The following is a 22,346-nucleotide window of genomic DNA, read 5'->3' on the forward strand; positions in this document are numbered from 1 at the left end:
TTTACTTTTTTTTATTTGTGACCTGTTATTTTTTTAAACTTTTTTTGTTTGTGACTTTTATTTTTTTTAACTTTTTTTATTTATATAGATTTTTTTTTTACACTTATTGTTAATGCTATTATATAGGGGGATACCATCCCCCTATATAATAGCACAGGTACACTGACAGGTCCTCTTTATGGAGACATTAGGGGTCTCTAGACCCCTAATGTCACCTGGAGACCACAAAAGAAGCTGATGAAGCACAGATTTGCTTCATCAGCTTCTTCTATCTGGCATAGGAGCCAGATGACTGACAGGTGAATGCGGAAGTGATGTAATACACATCACTTCTGCATTCACAGCCCGGAGGGAGAACAGCAAGGAGCTGATCTCCCTCCCTCCTCCTCCTGATGCCCTCCCGAGCCGGTACCGGGCCGCAGATGGGGCAGCGGATCCCGGGATTAAAGGTGAGGGGTCAGGAGGGGGGAGATGGCGGCACCCGCGATCGCGCGGGGGGGGGGCCTCCGAAATTCACGCCATACAACCGATCGGCGGCTATAGAGCCGCTGATCGGTTGTATGTGAAACAGCCGTTAACGGCTGTAGTAACAAGCGGGTCTTTCCTGCCCGTGCGCGCGTGCTAGGGGGCGCGCGCGAGCAGGAAAAAAATGCCGTCTGGCGACGGCAACCCGCAGATAGGAGTCAGACGTCCGTCCGTTTTTTCTTAACGGGCGGATGGCAAGAGGTTAAGAAAATATTTAAAAAAATGTAAAGAAAAAAAAATGTTGGGTCCCCTCCTAAAGATTACCAGATCCTTTAGGTCTTGTAGAAATGTTAGGAGGGACCCTTATTAAAAAAATGCGTGGGGTTCCCCCAAAAGTCATACCAGGCCCTTTAGGTCTTGTAGGAATGTTGGGAGGGACCCCTATTAAATAAAATAAAACTGTGTGGGGTTCCTCTCCAAAGTCATAGCAGGCCCTTAAGGTCTGGTAGGAATTTTAAGGAGGAAACCCATCCTAGAAATGGGCCCCCCTAAAATTCCAAACCAGACCCTTGATCCAAGCACAGGCCTGGCAGGGCAGGAAAGGGGGGGTGAGTGGCCCCCCTCTCTGCCATACCAGGCCACATGCCCTCAGAACTAGGAGGGTGCTTTTCCAGGGTCTCCTCCGGGAAAGCATCTTGTACCCATGCTGATGGGGACAAGGGCCTCTTCCCCACAGGCACTGAGGCATTGGTTGTGGGGGTGCGGATAGGGGGCTTATTTGCATCAGGGTATCCCCTTTAACCTCCCTGTCGGTATTTCTGAGTCTGGCTCGGGGTGAATTTTCCATACCAGGAGCGGTAACCCCGAGCCAGACTCAGGGCTGCAGAGAAAAGTGACAATTACCATGTCCCTGCGAGCCCGCGGCGTCCTCTGCTGTACGCGGCCCGAAAATACCCTTTGGTTCGAGTGAATCGAAGGGCTCTGGCGGCCGAAGTGAGCCAAAGTGAACCGAAGGATCAGCCGTAGATATGGCTGGATCCCTTGGTTCATTAGTGAATAACCCTCTAAGTGTCTGCCAGTTAGGGTTTAGATCTGTTCCTTGTAACTATGGAGTTACTGTTTTTATTTCTACAAAACCCAACACTGTTTAAAAAGAATGATTTTTTTTTTTTTAGATCCCTTGTATAACATGTTTTTTTCTCATTCATTCAGGCTCGGCTGTTCTGCTAACAGAGGGCAGGTACAATGCTAGTTTACTATTGGCTATTGCAAATTGAAATAGCCAATAGGAATCTAGCAATGCATTCCAATGGGCAAAAAATGTTTTTATACAGCAGTGTTTCTCTCCTTGGCGGCCGGGAGCGGGAGACTCCCGGAGCGCCAGGGAGAGTTTGCTGTTTGGAGATCAGTGTCCCTGGTTAGCAGGTAACCAGGGACCTTGATCTCTCTGCAAGTGGCTCGGCCCAGCTGTCAGAAGCAGGCCAGCTTCGGCTTACAGCGCGGCTCAGCCGCTCGGCCACATTCGGGAGTTGTACGGGCTATAGTCAATAGCCGTACAGCAACCCTTCGTTTCTGCTGAACCGAAGGGGTCCTGGGGCCGAAGTTAGCCGAAGGATCGGCCGAAGCTACGGCTAGATCCTTCGGCAGCTTCGTGAATAGACCCCTATATGTTATATTATCATTGCATAATCTATTCAGTTTGCATTACTAGTATATATGTTTGTTCATAAATATAAGTGCTAATTGTTCTCTTAATGTGAGCATAGTTGCCTACTGTCTTTCATCTGTACTTTTATCTTCTAAGCTTTATGTATATCTGTGTGGTTAGTGTATTATTTCCTGCCAAATCATTGCATTTCAAGCTTCTATTGTTTTGTTCACATAATTTATGGCGACATTGTTATATTTTCTTTCCAATTTCCCATTAGGCTATTCTTTCATCTTGTTTTCCTTATCCTCTATACTGCATATACACTGATCATGTAGGTATAATACATGTATCTCTCTCTAAGTGTACATAATCTCTTTTTGTCAGGACTGAAGATCATAAGTGATTGTTTACTTTCCTCATCTAATACAAAACTTCTCCCAAACTTTACTTCTTGGGCTTCCCTTTAGAACATTGTGAATGTTCCTGATTTGATTATTTCCTCTCATTTTCTGTTTTCTTGTAGAAATTAAATGCTTATCCTATATTTCTACATTTTTTCTATCTCACTTCCTACTAGGGATGCACTGATACCAGCTTTTGGCTATCGAGTATGAGTACCGATACTTATATTTTGGTACTCATCGATACCGAGTATTGATACCGGTACTTCCGGTAGCATGGAGCTGTCTTCCTGGGCAATCAGGAAGCCAGGAAGTAGCCCTCAGCCTGATACTGTGCATGTGCAGACTGCCCAGCGCTCACAGCAGATCTGGCCGAGGGGCTGGTACGTTAAAGAATGCTAAGGATCTATGTGAGGGGAATTAGGTGTCTGCAGGGTGGGGGTCGTGTCGCTATATTAACAGATGTGTTTGCTCGGCTCGACACTGATTGGCCGGGAAGCCTGCTTCCCGGCCAATCAGCATTGAGCCAGCCAAACAGCATGGAGCCAACTTCCCGGCTCCATCTTTCCTTGCGGCACTGCCGGTCAGAGGAAATGTCCCTCTGACCGGAAGTTCTAGTATCGGGAAAGGTATCGGAGCATTTCGGCGAGTACAGGTACTCGTCCAAATACTCAGTATCGGTGCATCCTTACTTCCTTCCATTCCTTTTTTCTATGTCTTTGTGGCAGTGCAGCCCTTAAATCGCCCTAATCTTTGGACAGTTTTAACCTGTTCCATTCCAGCAATCTATTGTTTTCATATTCTGTCTTATGACTTCAAGCTCTCTTAAGGCTTCTTCCACATCATTAATGTATGTCCAGTTTTGTCTTCTGCTCCTTCCATCTGGGTTTCCCTTCAAAAACTAGTTTGGGATTCCCCTGCCCCCCTCAAGCTTTATAACATGGCCATGCCATGAAAGTTGTTGCCTTCCTATGATTGCCTCTATAGTTGGATGTTTCTAGCGTTTCTTGTTTTATAAGCCTCCTACCAAATATGTTTCTTTTTTCTCACATATCTAGTCTGTCTACCTATGAGTTTGTTAGCACCTAGAGATTCTATGTATAGGTAAAATGTTTCAGCTTTTTCAGTACCATCCATGTTCTGAGCTATATGTCATGATCATACCTTGGTAATTTATATTTTTATATCTGCCAATAATAAATACTGATTTAAGGAAAATTTTATTTTTTCCTGCATTGACTCACCAGGCCTATACCACCCTGAAAAAGCAGTCTTTGATTTCTGAGTGGGTTAGTTTTCATGCCTACCACATTTCTACAGTTTTGTGCCAGGAGTTCGGTGCCATAGCTTTTCAGGATCCTTCCTTTTACTTGAAAGATAGCAAGGACAGCTAACTCTTCAGGTCACAAGGCCACTAATAGGTTTCTGCAGTTTTAATGAGTTTAACCTTCTTCTATTAACATATTAAATTCCTGTCTGCCATAAGCTGGGAGCTGTGAGAGAAGAATACTTTTCCAGATATGCAGTAGTTTTCTGTTCATACATCTCAAATCATTTTCTAGCTCATACTCCTTAACATATACAATCCAAAAATCCAAAGCTTTCATCTAAGTGGATTAAATAGATGGACTCTATTAGAAATTCCATCTGCACTTATCTGATAACGATGTTAAAATAAAAAATATTAAAATGAAATGGAATGGTCATCACTTATGTTTTATATGTAAATGCAAGTAGAGGTTTATTTTCAGACTCTTTTAAGGCTTACAATGATGTCGCTAATAAATATACATCTACACATATTCTAGAGTCTAAGTGCCTCATATGTGAAAAAGTCCTTAGCTATCATTTCCAATCTCCCCCTCCATGTAAATAGGTTGTGTGTACTGTTTTGTTTTACTTGTCCTACACACACATTCCCATGCTATTGTATGCTTTATAAACATATTATCAAAGCTTACCTAAGCAAAACATTTAATATGTTGTTTATTATTCAATTGGATGCATAAAAAACATTTACACTATTTGGGCTTAATTGATCATCCTTTAAATTGTTTTAGTAAAAAATTCACAATTTTGATACCCTCATTTATGCTTGTAAAATTGGATACAGTTCATTTAGGCATTACTTTTCAGATGCTGAAATGTCTTTTGTTGCCTGGTAAATAAAGTCATTTGATTTGTATTTTTTGTTATTTTTATGCTACTTGCTGTAATTATATTGGCAACTGGGGAGAAAAATGTGTTCTGAGGTGTGGTGTGCTTTCATTTGTTGCCAAAATGTATTTACACATGATATTGGTTTGGCAAAAGACATTTAAATGTCATATGCCTTGCTCCATGCTATGTTTAAAAGTAATTGGAGATGTTTCACAAGGTTTCATGTTGCATGAATGAAGTAACTTGCTAATCACAGCATTGGAACTGAAGTGTTCATAATCTCTAGTAATCCCCTACTATAATTATTCTTATTGGGATTCATTACTCTGGAGCTGGAAGTCACAAACTAAGGACCAGGCATGAGACTAAAAAGGAAGAGACCATCTGCATTTCTTTTTTAGGTTTTGTTTTTTAAGTAGTAAGTGATTTATTTTCCCTGATATGATACCCGGTGCCGACATTATGTTCATACATGGTTTTTCCTTTGAAAACCTACCAGCACTTCGAAGTTGATTTACTAAAGGTAAATAGGCTGTTCAATTTGCAAGAAAATTTTCCTTCAGCTCAGTGAATGAGGGGAAGATCTGCTCACTTCAATCATCCAATCATGTGCAAAGAAAGATAAAGTTTAAAAAAAAATTGATTGGGTATTCTGTACAAAGTGAATTTTTAACACATTCACTAAGCTAAGGGAAAACTCCCTTGCTAAGTAAAAAGCTTTTATGCCTTTAGTAAATTAACCCCTTTGTGTAAATAGAATAAAAGCCTTCAGCCTGAAGATGAACACTTTCAGCTTCAGACAGCAGTATTTATCTGCAGTGCCACCTATTTAATCTTTCAACTGCCAGATAAAGTTGCACTATTAAAAATAATAATAAACTAGCTAAAAAAAACAAAAAAAGCAAAAACATTTTTTTACATTATTGCACATTTGTCACCCTATAACCTAAACACAGCAGGGTGTGTTTTATGGTAATAAACTTGACCACACAAAAAAAACATTTTTTGTATCTAAACATATGTATATATATTTTTTGGTTTGCAAAATTAGTCATAGTTTTTGTTAGGTTAACTGACAAATCCTAATGATGCTATGCTAAATTTGGTCTGGGGATCAAGGCAGTAATGCCCCCTGGTCATGAAAGGGTCAGAGGGAAGGGTTCATTATTTTCCATTTTTTTTCTGCCTGCAGTACTCGACAGTAAGATAAGATGCACATATCAGGGTACAGTTTGTGGAAGGTTCATTAAATGTTGATGCAAACACCAATGAAATAACTCTGACCATTTTCAAGACTAATAGGGACGGAATTGTCAAACATAGTGCATGTGGAGCTGGGCACTGCTTTTAGGGATCATGTACCAATGCAAAAAAGGTTTAAAAAATACTGTTTGCAGGGGGTAGTTCTTTTAATAAATGGTTAAAGAGCAACATTAAACATTTAGAGTTCATTTGAATAACTTGGGTGTTTTCCTAAACTTGCATATGAAGTGTCAAGCTTGTGGGATGTCCTATAGCAAGATGTCCTAAAGTGACATTTGCAAAGAAAAAAATACAATTTGCACTAAACTACATTCTCGCCAGCTACTTCTGTTTGTAAACAAAGTAATTTTCAAGTCTAATAGGAAAACTATTGTCACTCAAGAAATGCGGAGCTGGGCACTACCCAGTAGGACATGTACCAATGCAAAAAATACAAAAAATACTGTATGACGGGGAGTAGCTCTTTTACAAAATAACAAAAATATAATTAACAATTACATTTCCTTTCATCTATACCAGAAACGTATGAATGGACCATTTATAAATTCTAGACCCCATCCACAAAAAATAAAAAATAAAAACATCAAAAAAATCCATACCAGACCCCTATTTTTAATTGAACAGCCAATCACCAAGCATCACTGCTATTACACTGAAGGAAGGGAACTGAGTCACATGCTCCTCCCCATACAGGGAAGTACCAGGGATTTTTCTTTGCTCTAAACAAAATGCAATGTGGTTGGAAATGGGGGGTGTAGGAAAGGTAAGTATACATTGCTTGTTTAGGTGGCATTGAAATAAATGTTGTCAGTTTATTTTGTGGTGTTGATTTCTAATTAGAAGTTTTCCTCTTACTTGCTGTCCCAGGGGCACAACTAAAAGTGAGAAAAAATGTCTACAAAGTGAGAGGAATTCCCAGTTGTCACCAGAATTCACATAGATTTACTCATCTTTTGTTTTGGTGACAACTATAACTTTCTGTCTCAGTGGTATGGACAAATAGAGAGGCTGACTCTGCCCAGCAAGGATGAAGCTAGCAATAAAAACTTGACAGGGTTCTAATCCTTTAAATTAATTTAAGGCTTAAGTTAATGCATACACTTTAATTAGAAACATTGTTCAATTGAAATGTTTTACAAATTTACAAATAAATAATTGACCAAAAGACTGCCGTTAAAGTTACAAAATAACATAATATGTTTCCATAATATGGGAAAAAATCTGAATTTAAAAAAACTGTACTGATAAAATATGCAGGATGCTATTGCCGAATACTCTTTTGATGAACCAAAGGCTTCAATCATTTCTGAGTTAAAGGCCCAAAACAGGTATGGAAATCAGGGTTCTGTCTATCTTTGAATTGGCTAGAAAGAAAATCTAGAAAATATTTAAGTGTATGTCAAGCCAGTTTTTTTGTAATTTAGATTACAGTGGGGAGGGTAAGAACCCCAGTTTTTACTGCTATCTGATTTTTTGTTAGTGAGATTTCTCCATACTTCCTGTCCTGCTGACAGTGCTTTTAGCATAAAGGAAGTAAGGGGAAATCTTCAACAGGGACAAGAGAAGAAATACAAATCTTTCCTTATTCTACTAAAGAAAATAATTGTATTCATGTTGTTATTGCATGGTCCCTCCAGTTAGCAGTAAAAACCTGTCAGAGGTTCTAATTATTTCCACCTTCGAATCAAACCTAATATTTTGGGCTGGACATCCAATTCAGGGCCAGAGAGAGCCAGCAAGCTGACACTTTCAGGGTAGTAATAGTAGTCTGTGTATTTATATCAGTTATAAATACCCAGCTTTCAGTGATCAAATAATAGGGGAAAGTTTTTTACATACAAGCATATTTATGTCTTTATTTAATGTTCACAATTTTTTAATGAAATTTAACACATACACACAACAACACATACACTTCTTTTTCCTCCTTTTCTAATCGAAAGCATTTTCACATTGAAATGCTGTCAGATTCTTTTTCCAGTTTTGAAGGTAACATTTACATGTCATTTTGTTGAGTGAAAGATATTGAAATGTCAGTATCTGGCCGTGGGCCCATTAAAGGGACTGTCTGCAATAATACACTTCCAGCAGCTGTTGACCATAGTGTCACAATGCTCTGGAACAATTCAGTCTCACTCTTTATTGCGTCAGCAGATTTTCAAGCATGAATAGTTCTTTTAAGGTCTCATTTAAAGTTCTTGATTGCTGTAGAATGTTTTGTGATAAAAATGCTTTTTTTTTGGTTTCACTAGATACATGGTGGTCAATTTTTCTTTTATGTGTGGGTCCCCAAAACATATATTCATAGGTCTGGATAGACATCCCAATCATGCCCTAATGTTCATTATTGTGAATAGTGGTTTCCATCCTGTTACCATATATCCTACTTTGGACATTTTTTCTTTTGTTAAAACATAACTGTTTGAAAAAAAAGCTTTTACTTTACTGGATAATATTTTAGGGATAATTTAAAACTCATTGACGGTTTAATGCTTTGTTCATGGAAAAATGTTGACAGGTACATTTTCATTATTCCAAACTTTCTTCATGTAATAAGTATGGCTCTGCCTGTGGTTCAGCAATAAAAAGAGATTTAGTCATCATTGTCTAACTTTCACAAGACAGATAGCATTGACCAACTTTTCTTAGCAATTTCCTTCCTGAGTTTGAACAAAATTTACTCTGTGAACCTCTGTTTGCCAGCTTGACTTTTATTGATGAAAATTATATTGGACAGAGCTGGCTCAAATCAGACCTGATTGTATGTAAAAGCATACTAATTACACCTTATTTATTTCCACTCGATTGTTTTTCTTTTGGACATTTTTCTTTGATGATTCAGTTTTATTTATTTTAGTGCTTCTTTTTAAACTGTTTACAGCCTCACAATTTGTGCAGACTTCTTGTAATGTCAGTTCAAAATCCATTTGACAATTGGCACAGAAATGTTTAAGTGCTACTAGTGTATTGTTTTGTGTTTAGAATTATGTGTATAGAGTTCTCAGTTAACTTGAATCATGTTTGTAATATATCCCTTGATTTCTACTAGGTTCTGAACTTATGCCTAAAGCTCTTTCTACAAGGATAGTGGGAGGAATATGGTGGTTTTTTACTCTTATCATCATTTCTTCATATACTGCCAACTTAGCTGCCTTTCTCACAGTGGAGCGTATGGAATCCCCAATCGATTCTGCTGATGATTTAGCTAAACAAACTAAAATTGAATATGGAGCTGTTCAAGATGGTGCAACAATGACATTTTTTAAGGTATGGAATGTCTTTTAATACTTTTGTTTATTAGGAAAAAGGAAAAGAGCTGTACCATGAGGTCATGGCTGAAACTAACTGGTGCTAAAAAGGTTTTCGAATGTGGTTGTTTAAAGGATAATTTGATTGAAATGTATTGAATTTTCAGTTTTCATTGTAAATGTTTCAAATATCTCGTTCTTTTTACCACTGGATCCCAAGATGTTTTGAAAGACAAAAAAACCCATGAATGAAAATGTTATTTTTTGCAGTTTAGTCCTTAAATGTGGTGACTGCATTAGTTATCTTTGCATCCTTGTTACTTTATGTGGTTTGAAATAAAAGCATAGAGAATGTTAACTCCCTTCAGTAACTACTAATCTCCCCATACCTCATGTAATGGAAATGAAAAAAGGCAGATTTTTAAAAATGCAGCTTGGGTGATACCCATGGCTCCCTACTCACTTTTGTTTTTTTTTCCAAAATAAAGTTTTATTTGTCCCAAAAAACAATGTATGCATGTCTGCATATCCTAAAATTATGACAAAGTTAACACTAAATAAACTGGCCCATTTAGTAAATGCCCCACAGTAGAAGTGCCACTAAAATAATGTAATTCTTATTTCATCCATTAGGGGACAAAGTGCATATAGCACCTCTATACAACCACACTGCTAGCAAGCTGCTCTGGCAGCAGGGGCCACTCTGAAGACCAGTGCTGCCATTCATAAGAGATGGACTATGATCTATCTGTCAGGGCTGTGTATTTAAAAGCTGCCCTGGCAAATAGATCACATAGCCCTGAAGTGCTACATGATCTTTTAATGAATGAACACTTCCACTGCCCTGTATATGTACTAGCAGCCAGTAGCTTTATCACACAGTCTGTTACCCAAATTACTAGTTTAAGTTGTGATTCACTGTATAAGCGTTTACACCTACAGGTATATGGTTATGAGGATTCAATCATAAGATTTTTGAGCTCAACACAATAACAGAAATATATTGGTATATAGTATTAAGACTTAAATACAGTGAACCAACAATCTATTTAGCTACAAGGCACAAAGAAAAGATGTAAGCATGCAAAATATACAGACATTGATTTATATATAAGACAAATGATAGACATATAAGTGCTGATGGAGTACCTGTATATTTACCCATTAATTGTCACATGAGGGACCCATTCTGGTGGTCTAAAAAGACAAATTTTTCTTCCAAAGTCTGGATTGATATATTTCTGGTGTCCACAAGGAAGTATTGAGGGCCATCGATTGGTGGCCTTTCAATACTTAATCTAATCAAATTAGAATCCTTCTCTGGGAATTGGATATTTCCAAATGCTCTTTATTACAACTTCCAGCCCCTTTCTATGCAAATCCTTAATGACGCTACTGTTTTAAAAAGTTTTGGAGGGTACATTTCACATGCGCAGGTGTCCAGAGGCTAACCACAGGTCATGATTGTATCTAAACAAAGGTGGACAATCTTATTATTTATCTACCTACAATGATCTTTTGAAGCTCTTGGCCACAGACAAAAGAGAGTATGCAGCTATTTTAAAGATAAAGAGTCTTGGCTCCGAAGTGTTTGTGGATCTTACTGTCTCTTGTCTCGACCATTCAGCATAGAATATGGTTATTTACAAAAAGTATATACATATGTCCATGGAGATTTGGCATAAACCTCATACGGAAACAAGTCCTGTAGCACTGATTATTCATTCATTATAGTAAACAGTCAGCTGAGAGAGGGGGCTGGGTGTACCTTCCCACACAGAAATACCTATACGTTATGCTACAGACTAGGGTGGAGCTACAGACAGTATTAACATAAATAAAAAGGTGTTTTTATTCTGCATTGGGGCCACTGATCGGGATGAAACCAAGTGCTTTATGCATTTGGTCCCCTGTGGAATAGAAAAAAATTAAGTATTAGTGAGACTTCTTTAAGTGGTGTTCTTTGGCTTCTAGAAAGTGTTCTCATTTATATGCAAGCACATCCTACTGAGTGCCCTGTGAGTAAGATGCACCCTAAAGTATGGTCATAATATGCCAATACAGAAATCTAGTTAATAAAATATGTAAAATACTGTATGTGTTCAGAACATAAGCAGCTGAACACAAGCATCTACAAGAGAATATCTATCATAAGTAATATATATGTCAAAATACTCATACATAAATCACTGCTTCTGATTTGAAAGTTGCATGGGTAGTTCAAACTTTTTATAGTTGGAATTTATGATTCCATTATTTTAGCTTAATCCTTGTCTAACTGATTTTATTAGTCAGAAAAAATATATTTGTGTTTCCTCAACTGCTGATAAATAGTGATGTTACTAAAAGCTCTTCAGTAAGAAGATTTTATAACCCTAAAAACTCTGTTCAGCTTTCATAATGTGAGAAATATTCCTAACCAAAGGTATTTACTCCCAGTATTTCTGTTCAGATTTATGAGGACAGGCTGCAGCGTTCAGACTATGGGGTCTATTCATGAAGCTGCCGAAGGATCTGGCCATAGCTTCGGCCGATCCTTCGGCTAGCTTCGGCCCCAGGACCCCTTCGGTTCAGTAGAACCGAAGGGGTGCTGTACGGGCTACTCACAATAGCCCGTACAGCTCCCGATCATGGCCGAGCGACTCAGCCGAGCCGAACGCATATGCATCGGCTGAGCCATGCTGAAAGCCGAAGCTGGCCGAGCAGCCGGCCGACAGCCTGCTTCTGACAGCTGGGTGGAGCCAGCCGTGATCTTACGGCTGGCTCCGGCCACTTTCAGAAAGATCAGCATCCCTGGTTACCTACTAAACACGGACACTGACCTCCAAACAGCTAACTCTCCCTGGCGGCCCGGGAGTCTCCTGCTCCCGGCCACCAAGGAGAGAAACACAGCTGTGTCTTTTTTTCTTTATTCTGACACGGAGCGCCAGAATTTCCCCATTGAAAAGCATTGGGACATTACTATTGCCTATTTCAATTTGCAATAGCCAATAGTAAACTAGCATTGTACCCGCCCTCTGCTGCAGTTCCCCATCAGGTCCACATACTGTGATATAGAGTTGGGGGATAAATGAGTAGTTAATCCACAATTGTGGTTCATATTAACAGTGAGTGAGGGGCATGTACAGTATATGTATTTGATGTCAGCAGCAACATGCTAGATAAATGGTTCTGGCTCCCGTGTCTGCTGTTGACAGTACAGCCCAAGAGTGGGTACCTCGTTCTTCAATGAGAATCCAACAGCAATTTTGTAAAAAATATATGTTTTTTTAAATAATAAAAGTTTTATTTTTGGTTTTCAATACAAAAAGTACAAAAATACATACAAGCATAGATACATAGATACATAGGGCAGGCACGTCCGACCATCCACATATTACCTTCATACGCAATAACTTCCAATATGGCACATATGTAGTTAGAATAGTTATGTCTATGCTCTTTCGGCTTAATATTCAATTCGTATGTACCGTGAGACACCGGGGCATCAGCACGTTGTAAGAAGCATGTTTACACTACCGCGCATTTCCCATATAAGGCATGGGGTGAGATGATACGGCCGGACCAGAGAACGTAGGCATAGGCAAGTGAGGGGAAAAGTATACACACAACACAAGACCGGGGTAGAAGAGACATGAAGAGTAGACACTAAGGGAGACACATAGGGGGAAAAGGAGGCTCCAGCGAATCCAGCAAACTAGATAGGTCCGCAGTGACAATAGATAGACGCCTTAGCGACGGTGCACCAGTCTCCCCCAACACAGGAGGTCCACTCCCATTACAAGGCCAAAAATGCCGCTGTGCCCATATATAGAATCCAAGGCGTCCATAACACTGCACATTGAGCCTGACGCTAATGTAATGAAGCCGTCAGTTCCTCAAAGCGCATGATCAAACACAGCTCGGCAATCCATTCCTGCACGGTCGGTACGACCACCGTGTTCCAATGGCGGGGGATAACATTCCGTGCCGCAGCCAGAAAGAAGCGCAGTAGGTCCCTCTTCACCGAAGCAAAGGAGCCAGGTAAGATAGAAAGGAGAGCTATTTTAGGGGATGGTGTCATGTCAGTCCCCATCATCTGGTTATATATGTCGAAGACCTGGGTCCAAAAAGGTACAAGTAGTGGACAGATCCACCAGATGTGTAGAAGGGTGCCCTCTGTGTTCAGACACCTCCAGCAAGCGGAGGACCTATCGGGGGAATATTTTGTGCAAGAGAGTCGGGCTATGATACCAGCGGGTCAGAATTTTATAGCCCTTCTCCTGAGCTGAACTAGCCACCGAGAGCTTATGGGTGATCATAAATGAGGTTCGGATTTCCTCATCAGAGAGTACGATATCCAGGTCTGACTCCCATCTTGTCATAAACGGGGGGCGGCCCCGGAATCTCATTGCCAGCAATTGACCATATAGTAAGGAAATGACATGAGTGGGTGGATCATCCTGACAGCAAAGCGACTCAAACCAGGAGAGGGGGCGTTGTAGGGTGGTCTGGTCTCTCAAGGTAGCGTAAAATACACGAAGCTGAAAATAGAGCAACCACGATCCCGGCTTGTGGGGCTGATCCGCAAGTAGTGCAGACAGAGGTTTCAAATGTATTCCCGTGAGAGCCTCGACCAAAGGTGAGGGCGCATCAGATGTCCAACAAAGGAAGCTGGAGGAGACGCAGCCCGGCTGAAACGCTGGGTTATCCATTATGGGGGTCATGGGTCCCTCAGGGGGAGACAGATCGTGGGTTCTAGTCAGAAGGTTCCACACTTTCAGGAGGGGCGGAAAAGTAAAAGGGAGCTTCGAGGAGTGGGGGCGATGGGTAGCTGCAATCCAGGGTATTGAGAAAGGGAGTACCAGTGAGACAAATGATTCCAGGGAGACCCAGAGCTTGTGAGCTCCCTGAAATTTTCGGTCAAGGATGTGGGCGAGAAGCGTCGCGTAGTAATAGGTTTTAAAGTCAGGTAGGGCTAAGCCCCCCGATTCCTTTGAGCGGACCAAGATGTTGTAGGCCAGTCTTGGGCGTTTACCATTCCAAATAAAGCGAAGCAGTGCAGTGCGCAATTGACGAAAAAACGGGGCTGGTAGCGTAATGGGGGAGAGTCTGAAAGAGATACAGAAAGCGGGGGAGAATATCCATTTTAAAGAGGGCAATCCTTCCCATCCATGAGTGCCATAAGGAGGTCCAAGTCTGAAGACGAGAGATGGTAGATTGAAGAAGCGGAGCAAAGTTCAGGCGATAAAGATCTGCCTGATCCGAGGACAAGAGCACGCCGAGATATTTAATAGCTGATGTTTGCCATTTAAAGTGAAAATGCTCCCGGAGGTGGGTAGCCTCCGTCGAGGGGAGGGAGACGTTGAGGGCCTCAGTCTTATGCAAGTTCACCTTAAAGTTGCTGACGAAACCAAATCTCCGAAATTCCCCTATCAAGGAGGGAAGTCGGACGCGGGGGTTGGATAAGTAGAGGAGAACATCATCCGCGTACAGTCCAAGTTTGTAATGGTGATCCCGGATGCAGATCCCTTGGATAGAGTGGTTTTGCCTTATGGCTTCCGCAAGGTGTTCCTTTGCCAAGATGTACAGACACGGGGAAAGTGGGCATCCCTGTCTAGTTCCATTCCAAATGGAAAACGGAGGGGACAGGGAGCCGTTAACCCACACCCGAGCTGTAGGGCAGTTGTAAAGGGCCATAATTTTAGCAACAAATGAGTCTGGCAGGCCAATCTCCTCCAGGGTGAGAGCAAGGAAGTCCCAGTTGAGTCGATCGAATGCCTTTTCCGCATCCACCGATAATAGGCACATAGGAAGGCCGGACGATTTGGCATAGTGCATGAGTGTTAGCGTCTTAATAGTGTTGTCCCTGGCTTCACGAAATGGGACAAAGCCCACCTGATCCATGTGGATCAGGGATGGGACATAGTGGCTTAGGCGATTCGCTAGGAGCTTAGCGTAGAGCTTAAGACCCACGTTGATAAGGGATATTGGGCGGTAATTAGAACAGAGCGTCAGATCTTTGTCAGCTTCAGGGATGATGGTGATGTGCGCTTCTTGCAACTGGCGAGTGAAGGGGCAGTCCGCAGAAATAGCATTAAAGGTGGAGAGGAGCAAAGGGGTTACCAAGTCCTGGAAATGTTTGTAAAAAGTGCCAGTGAAGCCATCCGGTCCTGGGCTCTTCCCGGAGGGAAGGCCCTTAATGGCGCCTGTGACCTCCTCCAGGGAGAAAGGCTCCCCCAGAAGGGCCACCGCCTCAGCCGATAGAGTTGGGAGCGGAGTGGCCGCGATATATGAAGCAGCCACTTCCGGGGGGTCCGAGGTCGGGGAGGATGTCCCAGGGGCAGGTAGATTATACAGTTCAGCGTAGTAAGCCTGGAACGCTTGCGCAATTTGGTCGGTACTGTGAACCACCCGGGCGTCTTTCGTCTGTATTTTAGGGACGTACGTGCGTGTAAGTTGCGTCCGAACAGATCGTGCCAAAAGCCGTCCACACTTATCGCCATGTTCATACAAGGATCTGCGTAGAGATTCCTTGTACTTAAGTGAGCTGAGATCTAGGAGGGATCGGAGATGTGAACGCTTCTGTTCCAACGCTAACAATACAGAGGAAGCTCGAGCAGACTTATGTTGAAGTTCTAGTGCATGGATGTCGCCCAGGAGGGTGGTAAGTTCCTTTGAGCGCTCTTTTTTCAGGCGTGTGGCATGGGAGATAAGGACACCCCTGAGTAGGCATTTGAAGGCCTCTCATTTGACTGGCGGGGCGGTATCATCTGTGGCATGCGTGTCAATGAAGGTGGAAATCACGGACTTGATGGCATCTACCGTGACAGGATCGCGCAGCAGTGTTTCGTTGAATCGCCATGTGAAAGAGCGAGGGGGTTGACCAGGGATGTGGAGAGTTAGAGAGACAGGTTAGTGGTCCGACCACACCTGGGAGTCAATGGTTGCGCAGAGGTCCCACGAGAGAAGGTGATGGGACACCAGAAAATAGTCACTACGACTATGAGAACAATGGGGGAAGGAGTAAAAGGTGTAATCCCTCACAGAGGGATTTAGTATCCGCCAAACGTCCACCAGCTGTAGACGGTGCAGGAGGGTCTTGAGCCTATTCAGTTGGGACATAGAGACAGATGATCTACCAGAGGAAGAATCCATCCGAGGCTCTAGAGGAAAATTAAGGTCACCGCCCAACACTATGTAGCCCTCCGCAGACGTCTCCAGCTGGCGGAGTATGGACAGGAAGGCAGGTAACGGAGATTGATTAGGCAGATAGACATTAACAAACGTGAAGGTCTTATGAAAGAGGGTCCCTTTCAGGAAGAGGTACCTCCCATCCGGGTCCTGGTCAACCTGTAGGAGCTGGAAAGGCAAGGTGGAATGGAAGCATATGGCTACCCCCTTGGATTTAGAGGTGGAGTTATTACTGGTATATACCAGGGGATAGTATCGAGAGGACAACTGCGGGGCTACTGGATCTTTAAAGTGGGTCTCTTGGAGGAAGAGGACCTGTGCACGTCGTTTATGCATGGAGTAAGCAAGTTATGAGCGTTTACGCGGCTCATTCAGTCCCTGAACATTCAGGGAAACAAACGTCACTGGCAACATTGGGCCTCAGGCCAAGCTGCAGTCAACCATAGGTTGTGGTTCGTGGGAGCACTAGGCACACGAAGGGAGAGAAACGGGAGACAAAAAGACATAAGCCAGAGGAAGGGAAGAAATGAGAGCCACAAACCAGAGGGGAAGAAAGACAACATCAAACATACAAAAAAACCTAAAGGGAAGAACCGAGTCTTCCATTGGGCACAACAGGGTATACCAACCCAGTTGGCTAGCCTATGGGGGTATGGAGAAACCAAGGGCAACGGGGTTCACTCCAACATCAGAACCGGGCATCTTATGAAACAAGATAATAACGTTAGACATTCAACAGGAAGTGCCAACCATATAAGAGCAATTCAGTGGGCATTCCATAAACAATAAAAGCAACATGTAGTAACACAGTTCAACATATGGGGGCCATAGTACGGCCAATACCAGTGAGGATCAGTCATCATATAAGTTGAGAGGGGGGAGGGGCATAAGGAGATGGGAAGGCAACGGCTGGGGGATGAAGGGAGGGGAAGGAAGCAGGACATGGCCCGGAAGTCAGACCTCCCGTGGGCAGAGGACTCCCAAAGGTGCGGGTGAGGGCTAATGCGCCTCTCAGCTCCCCTCCCAACACCACATAAGGCCCTCACTAGGGTCTGTGATGCCGGGGGGGATGCGGCCACTAAGTAGAGAGGTCCACCAGATGGAGTGTAGGCCCTGTGGAACCACATGGCATGTATCGACAGTGCGAGGATGAGAGGCATCCTGAAGTGGACACATAGCCCCCTGGGCAGATCCCAGGAAGATAGCCATCCATTGCAGCAACACCGAGGTAGAAACAGGAACATGAGGTCTGGCAAGGCATTGCAATAAGGGAGCAGGCAGGTGTACCTAGCAGCAAAACAAGGGGAGGGGGGGGAGCCATGCACAAGACCGGTAGAGGACAGAAGCCGGGGACCGGATCCCAGAAAATCCCAGACCCGGCCCTCCCAAGTGGTCCCCCGATAACCAATGCCACAACCAAGGTCCGCCTCCACATGTAGCGGACACCCCGGCAATGTCCCCGTTTATACGGGCGGAGATCTGCAGGAGTGGGCGGAGGTTGGATCGGCTTGCACCATGTCACGCGAGGAAATCAGGTACAGCTGGAGAACCACCCAGCAGGCGGGCCCCGACATACAGATAACAAGCAATTATCACAGCATACATGGCATGTGGCTTTACAATAATACATCACCTGTAGGATAATCAACCGTGCCGCCCGATGGCATAGGCAGGGGTAGTGTCTCATGGGCAGAGAAATTCCCAAGTGTCTATGTGGCGTTCCTTCATGGCTAATGCATAGAGAATGAGAGACAAAAAATATAGGTAAGTGCAGGACCGACCACAGGGCTACTCCAGGGGGGCCCAGCACCCGCTAGTATTCCTCCAGGGACAATCTTCCAGGGGCAGGGCAGAGGGGGGGAGAAGCAGCAGCAGGGGGAGGGGCCACCTCCATGTGTCCACCTCCAGTGTAAAATTAAACAACATCAACGTGACACCCTTGTAAAGTGGGGTATTTCTAGAAATCTAAATCTTATACAGATATAAGAAGATACCAGGTCATTTATGCCATCCATGTCCTCCCAAAACTTGCTAAATGAGCATATTGAGTCTATTAGTGCTTTAAACACAGCAACACAACTAATATGAAAAATATTATATACTCTTAAGGTGCCCATACACCTTACGACCATCGCAAGACTTTTGTCTTGCGATGGTCGTATCCTTCTTGAAAGCTCGTACGATCTGCCCACCTTGGACGGGCAGATCGTACTTGCGATCATCGAAAGCCCGCCCCGCTGAGGGGTCTTAGTTCACACTGCTCGATTCTCGTACGATCGCGGGATTTCGCCCGATTCTCGTACGAGAATCGAGCAGTGTATGGGCACCTTTAATCCAAATTTCTACCTCTTTGTGGTAGACATTGGAAAAGTTTAACAAATATATACTGGGTTATTCACAAAAGGGTGAAGAGTTTGGATAAGGTAGGAGAAGTGAACAATCTAGGAAAACATAGCTGAACTAGAAAGTGAGCTGAATTGGAGAATGTTTCCAAATCAGCTTTTTTGGAATAGACTGTTCACGTCTCCTGCTTTATCCATACTCTTCACCTTTTTGTGAATAACCCTGATAAAAATTACTGATCCATATTTTAGGTTCCAGATGAACCTAATAATCAGACATAATTAACTCAAATATTTTACTTTAGCCTGTGATTACAAATATTTTGGTATAGGGCAAATAAATATAGTTAAGACTATGATTATAAGATATAAGAATAAAAATAACGCCTACCAAATTAAACTATATCTATATCTTGGTGATCAAACTAGGTCATATGCCTATTAAGTCTATCATGATTATTATTTCTAGGACTCAAGTGATGGCTCAACTCTTAGGACATATCCTGGAGACAAGCACCTTGGCCTCTTTAGATGCAGCAAAGGCCTTTGACTCTATAACGCTCCATTTACACAGGAGCGGTTGTCTGCACATATTCGGCCATACAGAATGTGGAACTGCTCTAATGTGAATGGAGGCTAAGATGGCCCTTCCAACTAAGATGGCCTTTATCAATTTTGGTCTAGATCCCACATTTCAGATATTGATTAATTTACTTTATACCCAGCCTCAATTCAATATTCTAGTTAATGGCTCACTCTTATCGTCTTCTCCTCTCCACCGATGCATGGGACAGTGATGCCCGCTGTGTCTGTTCTTATTTGCTATGGAAATGAAAGGCTTATCTATTAGGGTCCAACAGTTGTCAGGAAACCTAAATGGATTGGGCAATATATGGCAATGACCTAATACTATTTCGTCATGGTTCAGGCCCCTGCTTAACCCCTACCGTTTATACTATAAGAAAAATGTGGTGAATACCCCTGGCAGATATCAGTCCTTATGCCTTTATTCCCAAACCCCCAACTACTACCCGCTCCCCTTCTCCTACTGTATCATTGTATAAGTACCTGGGTATTTCTAGAATTCCCTAAACTCTTCCCTTGCAAACTGCATTTACAAGTCTTAAAGTTGGCAGTCTTTATGTGAAATGGATTTATATGACTGGTATATTTCTGATTATTTTTGCACTTGCACTATTTTTATTGAAAATAGTTACAAAATTACAATGAAATATCATTGAAAGTAACAACAACAATTTCAATGTTCAAATTTTAAAATTTTCAAACAACAGGCAGAACAAACAGTGAGACAGGAAATAAAGGGGAGGAGCAAAGGAGGAGGAAGAGAAATAAGAAAAGGGAAGAGGGGAAGAAAAGAAGTAGCTGTAGTAAATAAAAGCAGAGAATCCAAGGACAATATATCATTGATAAACATTTTGATCTGATATGGGCATAATTAGCGCAATATATAGGTGAGAATCATCCATAGATATGTCTGAATAAATGTTTAGATAATGTGAGGGAGTAGAGGGGAAAAATACAAGAAGGAAAGGAGAAGAAGGAGGGAATTAAAGAGGATAATTAGATCAGAATGTGGTCGAGTGGGTCACGGGTGGAGAGGCAGACATTATATAGTAAGGAAGCGACAATCAAAACTAGGTGGCAGGTAATGTTTTACCCAAGGGGTCCATATGGTGTCAAATTTTGACATAATGTTTTTTTGTTTCGCAAATCTTTTCTCATAGGACATGATGCACGAAATTTAGTGTTTAGTTTTGGAGATACTAAGAGTAGGCGATTTCCATAATATAGCAATTTTGTGTTTTGCAACAGATAATACATATGATATTAGTTTCCACTTGGCTGGAGGAAATTTATCAGGAAAGTTATTGAGGAGAGTTAGGGGTGGATCCTTATGTAAGACTCTGTTGTAGAGGACTTTGATTATAATGAAAATGTGATCACAAAATTTGGACACTTTTGGGCAGGACCACCAAGTATGGAAGTAAGTGCCATGCACAGCACATCCTCTAAAACATAAAGGAGAGTATTGAGGTACAAAGGAGGCAATCTTTGTGGGAACCATATACCGCCATAGGATAACCTTATAATTGATTTCCAGTATATTGATATTGCGTGAGCTTTCTGATGATTTTTAATCATGGCATAATCCAATTCTTGAACAGTTATGTACTATTTCTGATTCTATTTTATTAAAATGTAATGGAGTCACCAGCTTATCAAATGTGCACCATGAAGGTGTTTTTCAATTCGCATCATTCATTCGCATCGTTCTTTTTCTGCAACTTTGTCCGTTGCTTAGAGGCTCAATTTGAAAACTCAAAATATGCTTGATAGGCATTTTTAGATCACAGATCCCATAAAGGGTTGGTTAGCAACTATATACTCCAATTTACTACATACTAAACTGTGCAACTTTTTCATAGTTGTAAGTAAATAGAAGCTTTTTTTGCCCACCATGTCAGACAAAGATGGTGACAATGTGCTCTTCTATATGTATGTCTCACCAGAAATCAATAATTGGTTTATCCAGCTGTATATTATCCACCAAACATATCTATCCCTATTTCGCTTATATCAAATATGGAATCTATGACCTCCCATAGATGTATTCACTGTATCCAACTCCAAGCTGATTTTATGCACCTCTTCTGGAAATGTCCAGTCATAGCTGATTTCTAGAAGCAAGGGACTACTTTCTTTGCTACCCTACTAAGTCTCCTAGTTTAGTCCATGAAAAAATTTGCTTATTTGGTCTACTGGATGAAGATCACTGGCCACGCTACACCAGAATATTCCTGCATGAAGCATTGTTCATGGCTCACAAGGCTATTGCTATTAGATGGGTTAACCAATCTCTTCTTAGCATATCCCAGTAAAAGTTGTTAATAACCCAGATTATCCCATATGAAAAGGTTACTAATAGGAGGATACATTTTCCTCCTAAATTTTAAGAATTTATGGTGTGAATCTACACTTAATTTGCCTCTAGGGTAAAACCACTAAGGTTATTTTAATGTAATCTTGGAAATCCACTGTAAGTCTCTTAAAGCATGCATCTGACCCATTTGTGGTAAAACTGTAAATTAAATTATTTTATGCTGCTTGATTGGTATTTTAGTTTATAGATTGTTCAGCATATACATTGATTTTAAGACTGACACTAGTGTTACATCAAGCAATTTTACAGGTGATTTCATTTAATCATCAGAAAAACAATGACAATGTCTTCAAGAGCATTCATAGATCATAAATACAAAGCTGTCCACTTGTGTTTCCATGGAGCTAAATATCAATGTCATAATGACCTTGGATGCAACATTCTGAATTACTTCTACATTTTCAACAGACAAATAATAAAGACATCAAACATTACATATACATAATAGAAAGTCATCTCTAACGATTAGTGTTTTTAGACCACATTATATCAGTTGCTAATGTGTTAATTACAGTATTCTATAATCATTTATAATCATTTAGTTGTTTTTTGAACAATGTATTATACTATGCAGTGCTTTTCCAAGTGTTAATGTATTGCAGAAGTAAAGTCAGCAGCACTTTAACTATGCTTTTTTTTGGATTATAGAAATACTGCAAAGTACAATACACTAAGGATATA

At 41.6% G+C, this 22,346-nt stretch overlaps 1 protein-coding gene across 1 annotated transcript in view; it reads left to right on the forward strand.

The window, feature by feature from the left end:
* LOC108792938 (glutamate receptor ionotropic, kainate 2) overlaps positions 1 to 22,346 on the forward strand; it is a 542,451-nt gene that overhangs the window by 462,881 nt on the left and 57,224 nt on the right. The window contains exon 14 of the mRNA XM_018563830.1: positions 8,990 to 9,207. Within this exon, the coding sequence (XP_018419332.1) occupies positions 8,990 to 9,207 (218 nt within the window). The remainder of the gene's footprint in view (positions 1 to 8,989; positions 9,208 to 22,346) is intronic.

This window comes from Nanorana parkeri, unplaced genomic scaffold, assembly GCF_000935625.1.
Source record: "Nanorana parkeri isolate BGI_ZX_2015 unplaced genomic scaffold, ASM93562v1 scaffold703, whole genome shotgun sequence".
NCBI classification, from domain to species: Eukaryota; Metazoa; Chordata; class Amphibia; order Anura; family Dicroglossidae; genus Nanorana; species Nanorana parkeri.